This window comes from Archocentrus centrarchus, unplaced genomic scaffold, assembly GCF_007364275.1.
Source record: "Archocentrus centrarchus isolate MPI-CPG fArcCen1 unplaced genomic scaffold, fArcCen1 scaffold_36_ctg1, whole genome shotgun sequence".
Taxonomy (NCBI): domain Eukaryota; kingdom Metazoa; phylum Chordata; class Actinopteri; order Cichliformes; family Cichlidae; genus Archocentrus; species Archocentrus centrarchus.
In genome coordinates this window covers 2,692,517-2,706,228 of record NW_022060263.1, presented here as the reverse complement: position 1 = coordinate 2,706,228, position 13,712 = coordinate 2,692,517, and the positions used below count along the sequence as shown (strand labels likewise).

Genomic DNA, 13,712 nt, shown 5'->3' with positions numbered 1-13,712 from the left:
AAACAACCTGACATCTGATAAAGTAGTTTGGTTCAGTTTAATGTAAGCTAAACTGGTTAATTTGCAATATCACTTTATCCATACAGTCAGATACATTTTATTTATTACACTCACCCATATAATGCATACCGTGTATGCTGTGTACCTTACCGGCTACAAATGTATATAATATTTTGATATCTTTATATAGTGTTGACGTGTGTGTATATGTGTGTATATGTAAATGTGGGTATTGACACTGATATATATATTTATGTATATAGTGCTTATGTATATGTGTATAATTTTTTGCTATTTTATTTTATTCTATTGAATTTTAGTTTTAGTTTTTAGTTTAGTTATTTGTTCTTACTCATCCTTTTCATTTTTTCTCTGTATTGAGCTGCTGTAATGCACAAATTTCCCCGTCGTGGGATCATTAAAGTTTTATCTTATCTTATCTTATCTTATATTGTGGGGAGGTTGGAGCAATATGTTGGAGCAGGCTGTGGTGCTCATGGTCAGTGTTTGGGTACACCAAAGGTAGCAAATGTCAATTTAAATTTAAGCTGATAATACTGATCAGATTCACTCACTGAAGTCTACCTTTTATAGTATCTGTGTACTGGCTAGCAGCCTGTCTTCACTCTCATCAACATACAAGAGAAAGTGATGGATTTACTTGAAAATTTGATTAAAAACACATAAACACAGGCTGTTGGCTATAAATTACCAACTGCTACCAGTCCTTTCAAGCAGCACTTGATGACAGTCCTTCCCACTGTCACCAAGTGCTGCTCATAGGAGGTCGTTTTGACTGTTGGGTTTTCTCTGTAATTATTGTAGGGTCTTTACCTACAATACAAAGCACCTTGAGGTGACTGTTTGTTGTGATTTGGTGCTTAAATAATATTTGGTAATAAATGCATGAATGAGCTTTTCAGCATCACTCTGAGAAAGGATGTTTCTAATTTTAGAAATATTGCACAAATGCAAAAAAGCGGTCCTACATATTTGTTTAATATGTGCATTGAAGGACATATCCTGGTCAAAAATGACTCCAAGATTTCTCACAGTGTTACTGGAGGCCAAAGTAATGCCATCCAGAGTACAAGAACTGCAGTTTGATCTGAATTTAGAAGCAGGAAATTAGAGGTCATCCAGGCCTTAATGTCTTTAAGACATTCCTGCAGTTTAACTAATTGATGTGTGTCAACTGGCTTCATTGATAGGTAAAGCTGAGTATCATCTGCATAACAATGAAAACTGATGCAATGCCTTCTGGTAGAGTGCTTTGTAGAGTGGTGTGGAAACAACCATCTCCTTCTGAATGTTAGTAAGACAAAGGAGATGGTAGTGGACTTTAGGAAGATGACTACGGCATCAAATACTGTATCCATCCTGGGAGAAGAGGTGGAGGTGGTGGAGAGTTACAGATACGTGGGAGTTCACTTGGACAACAGACTGGACTGGAGGTGTCACATGCAAGCTGTATACAGGAAGGGACAGAGTAGACTCTACTTCTTGAGGAAGCTTAGGTCCTTTGGTGTGTGCAGCAAGATGTTACACATCTTCTACAAGTCTGTTGTTGAAAGTGCAATTTTCTGGGTGCCCGGGTGGCTTAGTGGTGAAGCCGGCGACCACATACGTATGCTGTGCATTGCAGTGCGGGCGGTGTGAGTTTGAGTCTCGGCCTGTATCTCCCCCCCCATTTCCTGTCTCTCTCCACTGCTAACAAAAGCTGCTGTGGGCAAAAAAAAAAAAACAAAAAAGTGCAATTTTCTTTGCAGCTGTCTGTTGGGGAAGTGGTATCAGAGCCAAAGACCTAAAGAGACTAAACAAACTCTTAAAGAAGGCTGGATCCGTTCTTGGAATTGCTCTGGAGCCCCTGGAGGTGACTGTGGAGAAAAAATAAAAAGCTACACAAATTGATAAAAATAATGGATAACACAATGCACCCTTTGCATGATCTACTGAGAAAACAGAGGAGTGTGTTCAGTAAGAGGCTTTTACAGCTTTGCTGCACTAAGGACCACTACAGGAAATCATTCCTGCCCACTGCAATAACTTTATATAATGACTCATCCCTGTCTCGATAAAGAGGTTTCATATACCTATTACGAAACTGCTCACTGCACATTGTGCAGTTTCTATTAATGAACGCTGGAGTATTCTGTGTATACATGCATATCTATCTATCTATCTATCTATCTATCTATCTATCTATCTATCTATCTATCTATCTATCTATCTATCTATCTATCTATCTATCTATCTATCTATCTATCTATCTATCTATCTATCTATCTATCTATCTATCTATCTATCTATCTATCTATCTATCTATCTAATAATACTGCCTAAGGGAAGCATGTATAATGTAAATAAAATTGGTCCTAGCACAGAACCCTGTGGAACTCCATAATTAACCTTAGTGTGTGAAGAAGACTCCCCATTTACATGAACAAATTGGAGTCTATGAGATAAATATGATTCAAACCACTGCAGTGCAGTACCTTTAATACCTATAGTATGCTCTAATCTCTGTAATAAAATGTTATGGTCAACAGTATCAAAAGCTGCACTGAGGTCCAACAGGACAAGAACAGAGATGAGTCCACTGTCAGAGGCTGTAAGAAGATCATTTGTAACCTTCACTAATGCTGTTTCTGTACTGTGATGAATTCTGAAACCTGACTGAAACTCTTCAAATAAACCGTTCCTCTGCAGATGATCAGTTAGCTGTTTTACAACTACTCTTTCAAGAATCTTTGAGAGAAAAGGAAGGTTGGAGATTGGCCTATAATTAGCTAAGACAGCTGGGTCAGTGAGGGCTTTTTTTTTTTTTTTTTTTTGCATTTTTGGCCACAGCAGCTTTTTGCTAGCAGTGGAGAGAGACAGGAAATGGGGGAAAGATATAGGGGAAGACATGCGGGCAAATTGGCAACAGGCCGGGACGCGAACCCGCACCGCAACGCGGCATATGTATGTGGTCACCGGCTTCCCCACTAAGCCACCCAAGCGCCCCAGTGATGGCTTTTTAAGTAGAGGTTTAATTACAGCCACCTTGAAGGCCTGAGGAAAACAGAACACAAAGAACATGGAACAAGGGACTGACAAAATAAAACAGGAAGTGAGAAGACAGGAAAACAGAAACACAACATGGGGAGACAGACACACTGAGGAGGTCAGACACAAGAGACTCCACATTGAAGGAGGAACAGTAAGGGAAAAGAACAGGGAGAACTAACCTCTAAAGACAGAGAACAAGAACACATAAAAGACAAATAAACAGACCAAGACTGAACTAAGAAGAAACAAATGCACTAAGGAATATTAGAAACAATATCACAGAAAATGAACCAGTGATCACAAAGGTAAATTAACTAATTACAAAAGTCCATTTAACTCAGAAACCCTGAGTCTCAGAACCAGAACATGACAATTAATAAAGATAGATTCATCAATTTTAAGACTGAAGCTTTAATCAGTGGTAGGACTTCTTTGAGCAATCTTGTAGTCTTAACACAACAGTCATTCCCATGTGTTATGCTAGTTCAGTTCTGCATAAAGATATGCCCAAAACACTATGTGGGAGGGTTGACTGTATTTTGTATGTTTAGTATATCAGTGTGATGAGAGTGGTGCGTGTGTGTGTGTGTGTGTGTGTGTGTGTGTGTGTGTGTGTGTGTGTGTGTGTGTGTGTGTGTGTGTGTGTGTGTGTGTGTGTGTGTGTGTGTGTGTGTGTGAGCTAGTGCAGCTTGAGTTGCCTGCTATAAAGTTGCTTATATTAATAATTAATATTAATTTTAAAAAACAAAAAGACAGCTTGAATTTTTTATTAAATGCTTTTTGTATTCAGAAGCAGATCAATCATACACTTCCGGTCCTTCGTACCGTATGCCTGTGTGTGTGTGTCTGTCTTACCACAGCCAAGTTCATCTTCCCCATTGTTGCAGTGCAGTATCCCATCACACAAGTGAACTTTGTTGATGCACTGCGATGAGGAGCCACACTGAAACCTCCCATAACAGCTCAGGCCCACTGTAGGTAGAGATGAGACTGGATAGAATCTGAATAACTTTCCGATCATCTAGAAGTCTAGTGGAAAACAGCAGTTGGACCTGACATTTTCCTTGCTGAGTTTATGGGCTCAGTCACTCATTTCTGGTCATACTGAATAAAATATTAAGTCTGTTTAGTGAATTTAGTCATTCTATGGTTCAGAAAGGAGGATTATCCAGCGTGCTCTCATTTACTGTTGACCTGCCAGCTCCACCTCTCTCTTCTCACATCCAGTTTCAAAACATGAAAACTCTCATCTTAAGCATTAAAATGAGACTTCACAAGCAATGGCAGTGACATTATGATAAACATTATGACAATTATGTCCAGCTTTGTCACTGTCTTTGGGTAATACTCAATACATGTGAACATGTGGAGGGACATTATGTCCAGAGATGAATCCAGATTCTGCCTACAGCAGTTGGATCATAGGGTCAAAGTGTGGAGAATGCTGATACTGGCACTGATAGGGTAACAGATTTTGGTGGAGGCAGTGTGATGGCAAAGTTTCTGGGGAAAACCTGGTCTTGTTAGGAGAGACGGCATCCATCCCACTTTGGATGGAGCAGCTCTCATTTCTAGAAATCTGGCCAAATTTATTAACCCTCCTAAAAACTGACTACCCAGGGTTGAGACCAGGAAGCAGAGTTGCAGTCTTACACGCCTCTCTGCAGCTTCTCTCCTCCTGCCATCCCCCCAAAACCCCATCCCCATAGAGTCGGTGCCTGCTCCCAGACCACCAAAAACCAAAGCTAAAGTCAGCAAAAAGCTATTTAAGCATAAAAATTCAAAAACAATAAATAATACAGCTTCATCAACTGCACCAAAGAATAAAACAATTAAATGTGGATTGTTAAACATTAGGTCTCTCTCTTCCAAGTCCCTATTAGTAAATGATTTAATAATTGATCAACGTATTGATTTATTCTGCCTTACAGAAACCTGGTTACAGCAGGATGAATATGTTAGTTTAAATGAATCAACACCCCCGAGTCACAGTAACTGTCAGAATGCTCGAAGCACAGGTCGAGGAGGAGGATTAGCTGCAATCTTCAATTCCAGCTTATTAATTAATCAGAGACCCAGACAAAGTTTTCATTCTTTTGAAAGCCTGACTCTTAGTCTTGTCCATCCTAATTGGGAAAATCAAAAACATGTTTTATTTGTTATTATCTATCGTCCACCTGGTCCTTACTCAGAGTTTCTGTCTGATTTCTCAGACTTTTTATCTGATTTAGTGCTCAGTTCAGATAAAATAATTATAGTGGGTGATTTTAACATCCATGTAGATGCTGAGAATGACAGCCTCAACACTGCATTTAATCTATTGTTAGATTCAATTGGCTTCTCTAGATCTTTTTATGAAATGTGACATAGAAAGTTTAAAGATATAATTCCTAAATTGTTTTCTTCACTGCTATATCTACAATGCAGAGTAGCTAACTGACTCGCTGGTATAACTCACAAATGCACAGTTTAAAGTAGATAATCTGTAAGCTGGAGAGGAAATGGTGTCTCACTAATTTAGCCTGGAAAAAGAAAAAAGCCCTCCGTAAAGCTAGGACATCTTACTATTCATCATTAATTGAAGAAAATAAGAACAACCCCAGGTTTGTTTTCAGCACTGTAGCCAGGCTGACAAAGAGTCAGAGCTCTGTAGAGCCGAGTATTCCTTTCACTTTAACTAGTAGTGACTTCATGGATTTCTTTACAAATAAAATTTTAGACATTAGAGAAAAAATTATTCATAACCATCTTACAGATTTATCTTCAGCTGTTTTCAGCACAGTTAACTTCAATAATTACTTCCTCCGAACCATCAACGTGTTTATTAGATCCAGCCACATTCACAATAGATGCATCGGAGAGCAGTGTCTTGGGTTCAATATCTTGCCCAAGGACACTTTGGCATGCAGACTGGAGCAGACAGTGAATGAACCACCAACCTTCCAGTTAGTTGATAACCTGCTATACATCCTGAGCTACAGCCACCCCCAGTCCACTATACACCCCCTATACAGTTCAAGCACTTTATCTACCTTACATCCAATTTAGAAAACACCAGTTAACCTAACAGGCACTGAACTGTGGGAAGAAGCCAGAGCACCCAGAGGAAACCCCCACCCAGAAAAGCTCCAGCTGGAGTTCAAACCAGAAACCTTCTTGCTGTGAGTTGACTTTGCTGACCACAAGCAAGAAAGAAGATTCTATGCCAGGTATTAAATGCATTATAATATGTAGTTAGTCTCTGTTGCCTAACAGTGAGCGTCAGTGTGTAGAAACACGAGATAACTGACCATCACATTAAAGCTTTACGTGAATCAGTGACCTCATACCATCTGACTGCAGTATATGTGTGGAACCTTGGTTGTATAACAGGTAACGACTGACTAAAGTATTGATGGAACGAACACAGCCCATGCTTCAGTGGCTCAGTTTTTGCCAAATGCACAGAGTTGACACAGCACTGAGCTCCTTACCTCCAAGGCCAATGCTGAGAAGGAGAGCCACCCCCAGGATACAGCATACAGCAAATACCAGCACTTCAAAGCGATGTGCCAAGATTCTGGCCTTCCAGCTCATGTCCATGCCATCTTCTGCTGACAAACAGGGTACTGTGAAAATTTGCTGTGCCAAAAATACACAATATGAGCACTTTTATATTGTTTCACCTCCAACACTGAAAGGCTCATGAACATATGGTTCATCACAGTAATTGCGTGCTTTATTTAGTCATAACATTTAACTTCTTGTATCTTAATATAGGTTCTGGCTCTGCTGTATTCAGCAATACAGTATATGATATGTGACTGTGTGAGCTATAGTCATTGCTTTACATTAAAAAGTGTTTGACATGGTCCAAGTAAAATACACAGGTGTGAAAGGCGTGCATGTATCAAAACAGCCATTCTCTGGTATTTTACTTATACATTAGCTGAGCAAAATATGTTTTACTTGACTAAGATATAAGTTGCCAATGTCCTGGAAATAATATTGGCAAAACATCTTCTACAAAACTAGACTTAGTCAGTATATAGAGAATGATAAATAGAAGTAGAGCCTGACTGGCTGAGGAGAATTTGATAACTTCAAGCCATTATGACACATTCAAGGTGTAATTTGACCCATACCCATGAGCCACAGTCTTTACAGATGTCTTTTAAACTATCTACGGTAAGTCTGGAAAATATAAATGATTTGAAAAAACTAATTTAGCATCGAGGAAGGAACCGAAGGATAGCTATCTATAAGCTCATTACTGGCAAGTCAAGGTTTTTAATGCTTTTTAAGGGATACTGCTCACTGACTCCACTTCTTGGACCTTGTCTAACAGTAAAGGACATTTGACTTTACCCTGTATTTGTTTCATGTCAGCTACCTTTGTGTTCTTAATCTGTATTGGATATTTTTTGTCCCACAAGCTGAATTTATGGTCCTGATCACCCCCCAAACAAACAAACAAACAAACAAACTCCAACTACCCTCTATGCCAGTTTACCTCTCCTGGCATAGGGTTGGGGTCCCAATCTGGAGCCCTCCAGGATGCTCTCAAGCTCATTTGAAGAGGTGTAGTGCAAAAAGAAGACATGGGCCCACCCTCCTGTAGGCCCACCACCCACAGGAGGCACTATAGGGGTCGGATACAGTGTGTGTTGGGTGTTGGCCAAGGGCAGAGGTCCTGGTGGACTATCAAGGCTGGCTATTGGGGCATGGAATGTCACCTCTCTGGTGGGGAAGGAGCTAGTACATGAGGTTGAGAGATACCAGCTAGATATGGTCGGGCTCACCTCAACCTGGGCTCTGGAACCAGTCTCCTGGATAGGGGCTGGACTCTGTTCCAGTCTGGAGTTGGTCTCGGTAAGAGGTGGCAGGCTGGTGTGGTAAATGGCAAATGGACTAGTTCTTATATAGCGCTTTCAAAATGCTTTCTATCTAACATTCACATGCCAGGCCAGGGAACAGGTCCTGACTATCATTTGTGCTTGGAGTTGCTGGATGGGATGCTGGTGACTCCATCATCCTGCTGGGAGACTACAACAGTAAGACTTGGAGGGGAGTGTTTGGGAGGAACGGCCTACCTAATCTGGACGTGAGTGGTGGACTTCTGTGCAAATCACAGTTTGTCCATAACATTTGAACATAAGGATGTCCATAAGTGCATGTGACACCAGGACAAAAAAGGTTGCAGGTGGATGATTGATTTTGTAATCGTATCATCAGATCTTTGGCCGTATGTTCTGTACTTTCTGGTAAAGACAGGAGCTGAGGTGTCAACTGATCAGCACCTGGTGGTGAGTTGGTTCGAGTGGTGGGGGAGGATGCTGGACAGACCTGCTGCACCTAAATGTATAGTGAGGGTGTGTTGGGAACACCTGGCAGAGGTCCCACTCAGTGAGATCTTCAACTCCCACCTCTGGCAGAACTTCAACAGCATTCTGACGGAGGCTGAGAACACTGAGTCCAAATGGACCACGTTCCACACCTCCATTGTTGTCACACAGAGCTGCTGCTGCAGGGTGGCTGGTGCCTGTCATGGTGGTACACCCCTAAACCAGGTGGTGTACACTGGAGGTGAAGGAAGAGCTGTACATAATGATACTTCTGTGAGATGGTTATAAATAATTTTTTCTCTAATGTCTAAAATTTTATTTGTGAAGAAATCCATGAAGTCACTACTAGTTAAAGTGAAAGGAATACTCGGCTCTACAGAGCTCTGACTCTTTGTCTCTGGCTACAGTGCTGAAAACAAACCTGGGGTTGTTCTTATTTTCTTCAATTATTTTCTTCAATTCAATTAATGATGAATCCAATCTCATTGTACATCCTGTATAATGACAATAAAGTCATTCTATTCTACTCTGAGTAGTAAGATGTCCTAGCTTTACGGAGGGCTTTTTTCTTTTTCCAGGCTAAATTAGTGAGACACCATTTCCTCTCCAGCTTACAGGTTATCTACTTTAAACTGTGCGTTTGTGAGTTATACCAGTGAGTCAGTTAGCTACTCTGCATTGTAGATATAGCAGTGAAGAAAACAATTTAGGAATTATATCTTTAAACTTTCTATGTCACATGTCATAAAAAGATCTAGAGAAGCCAATTGAATCTAACAATAGATTAAATGCAGTGTTGAGGCTGTCATTCTCAGCATCTACATGCATGTTAAAATCACCCACTATAATTATTTTATCTGAACTGAGCACTAAATCAGATAAAAAGTCTGAGAAATCAGACAGAAACTCTGAGTAGGGACCAGGTGGACGATAGATAATAACAAATAAAACATGTTTTTGATTTTCCCAATTAGGATGGACAAGACTAAGAGTCAGGCTTTCAAAAGAATGAAAACTTTGTCTGGGTCTTTGATTAATTAATAAGCTGGAATTGAAGATTGCTGCTACTCCTCCTCCTCGACCTGTGCTTCGAGCATTCTGACAGTTACTGTGACTCGGGGGTGTTGATTCATTTAAACTAACATATTCATCCTGCTGTAACCAGGTTTCTGTAAGGCACAATAAATCAATACGTTGATCAATTATTAAATCATTTACTAATAGGGACTTGGAAGAGAGAGACCTAATGTTTAACAATCCACATTTAATTGTTTTATTTTTGGTGCAGTTGATGAAGCTGTATTATTTATTGTTTTTGAATTTTTATGCTTAAATAGCTTTTTGCTGATTTTAGCTTTGGTTTTTGGTGGTCTGGGAGCAGGCACCGACTCTATGGGGATGGGGTTTTGGGGGGATGGCAGGAGGAGAGAAGCTGCAGAGAGGCGTGTAAGACTGCAACTCTGCTTCCTGGTCTCAACCCTGGGTAGTCAGTTTTTAGGAGGGTTAATAAATTTGGCCAGATTTCTAGAAATGAGAGCTGCTCCATCCAAAGTGGGATGGATGCCGTCTCTCCTAACAAGACCAGGTTTTCCCCAGAAACTTTGCCAATTATCTATGAAGCCCACGTTGGTTTTTTGGACAGCCAGCTATTTAAGGAGCACAAACATATCATTCCTGGTCTGACTGTGGAGGAACACAAAGAAAACCAACATTGTTTTAGCAAAGTTACACACTGATTCAATATTGACGTAACTGGGTGTCATTACCCCCGGCATGAATTGTTGTTTTACAAAATCTATATTTATCCATAGCCAGCGGTTTCAGATTTCCTTTGATGTCAGCAACTCTGGCGAGACAATCAACAATGGTAGCTGGTGTTGCTAGCATCACATTGCTCTAAACAGAGTCGGAATAACCAGTAGGCGTGTCGCCGAGTGGGGAAAAACTATTTGAAACGTGAACAGGTTGGTGGTGCACCAGGGGTTTCTGTTTAGGACTGCATTTCCTTCTCAGTCACCCAGCCAGCCTGCTTTCAGGACAATCTGCTGGGGAAAAGCTACCAATGCACCTATTTCACACCTGTGTATTTCACTTGAATGACATCATGCACCTTTTTAATGTAAAATTATACCTCAAACAGTCATGTATCATATATTGCTGGATTCAGTCCTGACAGACCTTTCCAACAAACTATCTTTGGTGTTTCTGGGACAATCACAACAAAAATTATCAAAAATTATATGAATACATATTCTCATATTTGAAATTTCCACCTATTGTACTTATTTGTTTGTAGGGCTTTATTTCCTCAATGCATCAAGGTATTCACATTTTGATTGTTCAGACATATAGAGGAACGCCCTGTCACACCCAATTTGGCTTCAGATGTTGCATCTAAAATTTGGCTTGGCATTAATTTGTGTGGTATATCACAATATTTTTAGATTTAACCACTTTTGCATATTTCCTTTTTTCTTCTGAATTTGATTAATTAGAGACCCTGGAGAAAATGGAAAACATTGTTGCATTTTGTTCTACCCCCGGTAGGCATATCGGTATTTGGGGGGCATTTCCACTGCACTGTATTTATGGTAAATGGACTAGTTCTTATATAGCGCTTTTCTACTCAGTCAGAGCACTCAAAGCGCTTATACAACACGTTTTACATTCACCCATGCACTCCCATTCATACAAGCACTTCCATGTTTACTAAGCTAAGTGCTTTTAATTAGCTAACATTCACACACATTCATACTCCGACAGGACGGTCGGAGAGCAACTTGGGGTTAAGTATCTTGCCCAAGGATACATTGGCATGTAGCCCGGAGTAGCCAGGAATCGAACCACTGACCTTCCGATCAGTAGGTGACCTGCTCTACCCACTGAGCTACAGCCACCCCATGCACTGTGGTCCTTACCAACATTGATTTAGCAGGAGGGAACAGACATTTTTTTCAAGACAAATGTCAAAATAATTTCCTTCAATATTACTCATACCCTTTTATAGAAATCAGGTTTAAAATGCCAATTTAAGCATTAAAATGAAGAAGTTCAAGCAACAAAGAGTTGATATACTTAATCTCTGAAATATGTAGTGCTATTGTACTGAGTCCTATTTTGTACTGATCCCACTGTAGTTTTTACCTTTGAACAGTAATTTTCATATCCATTGTGTTATACATTAATAGCATCTCACCATGCATAAACGGTTGCACTTTGGTAATGGGCATGGCTGGGCTGGGTGCAGCTGGATTTGCAGGTTTAGTGCAATAGTTCTCTGACTGGGGGTCAGTAACAAAGCTGTCCAGGGGGCTGATGTTCAGACTGGTGGGGGTCTTGACAGTGGGGAGGTCTTCCTCTGTTACTGAGACCAGGTCTATTGTGGAGGCAGCTGCTTGCTCTGGTTCATCTTCCTTAGGTTCCTGTAAGATTGAAGATGAAGGGGATCAGGTACTATGTGAGTCCAACAACATTCAGTTTATTTCACAAGATACATCTACAGCCCAGACAAGATTTCCAATGACTTGCCAGAAAATGTTTGTGACTGTAAAACTCAAATGTCTAAATCTCCAAATTTTGTAGAACTTGCTTGTTTTATCTGAAACAGCAACTTCTGGGCCTGAAAATCAAAGCCAACACAGCTGTGCTAAAAATTTCAGTTCCACCATTGCCATAAAAGGCTGGCTCCAAATGCAAATGATTACGCTTGCTTTACAAAAAGCATATTTGTGGACTGGTACAAAAACATTTATGACCTTCCTAACAGCTGTAAAGTGGTTGAATTGTTAGGGGCATGGCTGCTGTAACTGTCTGATGTCTGCCGGGCCTCAGCTGAATAATCAGCGGGTTTGTGTGTCTGTGTGTTATGACTATATAGTTTACGAAAATGCAAATAACATAGCACTCCACCCTCTCATCAAACTATGATAGCTTGTAGCACAAACAAACAAACGAATATGGTGGCTGCCAAAATCCTTCAAAATGTCAATTCCAGAACCCAGTGGGCAGTGGTTTTATCCATCAGTCAACAATTTACAGGAACAAGCCCCTGATAAACACATGAAATGCTACTGGTAGGGGTTCCCCTTTAGGGCTTTTTGGCAGTTTTCTACCAACTCATCTGGTTAGAGGAGGCAGCATGAAGAGCAACAATGGTGATGTAGGAGCAGATTGTAGTGAATGAATGAATTTGTCAAACACACTTTATCCTAACACAGTGGGGTTTGTGTGGCATCTTAAAACAATTACTTTCTTAGGTTAACCTGACACATTTTTTAAAATTTATTTTATTAAAAAAAATTTTGCTTTTCATTTTCATGTTGGATAGGTTAGGCACAAATACACTTGGATAGGTGTAGGAAAAAATATTAAACATTAACCACAACTTAAAGACTTTCTGGCAAAGAGCCTTGAAATGAAATATCTCCCATCTACATTTGAAATGCACCTCATTGTAATCTGAACACTGTTTTAATGGAAGGATGCAACTCAAAGAAATCTGACTTTCTGCTTTGACTGGTGATTTGATACAAGCAGTTTGTGTGTCCCAGTGACCACTGAAATTAAAGTTCTGTCCATAGACAGGAGAACATCGGCCAATCTTCATTCCAAAACGGCTGCTCAGATGCAAGACTTGCTACGAGAAAGACTGGGTTTTTGTTGTTGTTTTAACCCTGTCTTGTCCGGCAGCTTAAGCAAGCAAAATTATTGTCTGCATGCTCTGTTGTGCCAAACACCATTGCTGTGCCACGAGGAGCTGTATTGTAGGCTCCTCTGTTAATTTCTTCTTCTTTTATTTTCTTTATTTACAAGTTTAATGGCCCACCAACACCAGGAGGGAAGTGGCGTGAGAAATGATAGAGATTTGGGGGTGGGGGGGTCGCCAACTGCTGCATCTGTAACAAAACACAAAACATACAAAAAAAAAAAGCCCACAACAAGCAGCACCTGAAACAGAACAATACAACAGACACACACTCTTGTTCTGTTGCTTGTGTGTGTGTGTGTGTGTGTGTGTGTGTGTGTGTGGGTGTGTGGGTGGGTGTGTGTGTGTTTGTACTTGATAAAGAGAGTGAGAAGCTGCAACAATGACCCCAGAACGAGAGACAGACAGAGAGAGTCAGGAAACCCAGGCTGCCTGCAGCCCCCCCATGAACACTGAAGACCCGAGACCACACATCCCGATGACAACCACGTGCCCAACCCCAGAGAAGGAGGAGGGAGGTCCCAGCTGGGGTTCTCATGGCCAAAGGGCAGAGCAACCCCCCCCTGACTCCTCGCCCCCGTGCATGCTGAAGCAGCCTGAGCCAGCCCCCACCACAACCCCTAATGGAACTG

The 13,712-nt window shown here is 40.7% G+C and overlaps 1 protein-coding gene across 1 annotated transcript in view; it reads right to left on the bottom strand.

The window, feature by feature from the left end:
- Nucleotides 1-13,712, bottom strand: part of tmprss3a (transmembrane serine protease 3a) — a 38,692-nt gene that overhangs the window by 22,057 nt on the left and 2,923 nt on the right. The window contains exons 3-5 of the mRNA XM_030724475.1: nt 11,572-11,797; nt 6,525-6,641; nt 3,907-4,023 (exon numbers count right to left, since the gene is read on the bottom strand). Of these exons, the coding sequence (XP_030580335.1) occupies nt 3,907-4,023; nt 6,525-6,641; nt 11,572-11,797 (460 nt within the window). The remainder of the gene's footprint in view (nt 1-3,906; nt 4,024-6,524; nt 6,642-11,571; nt 11,798-13,712) is intronic.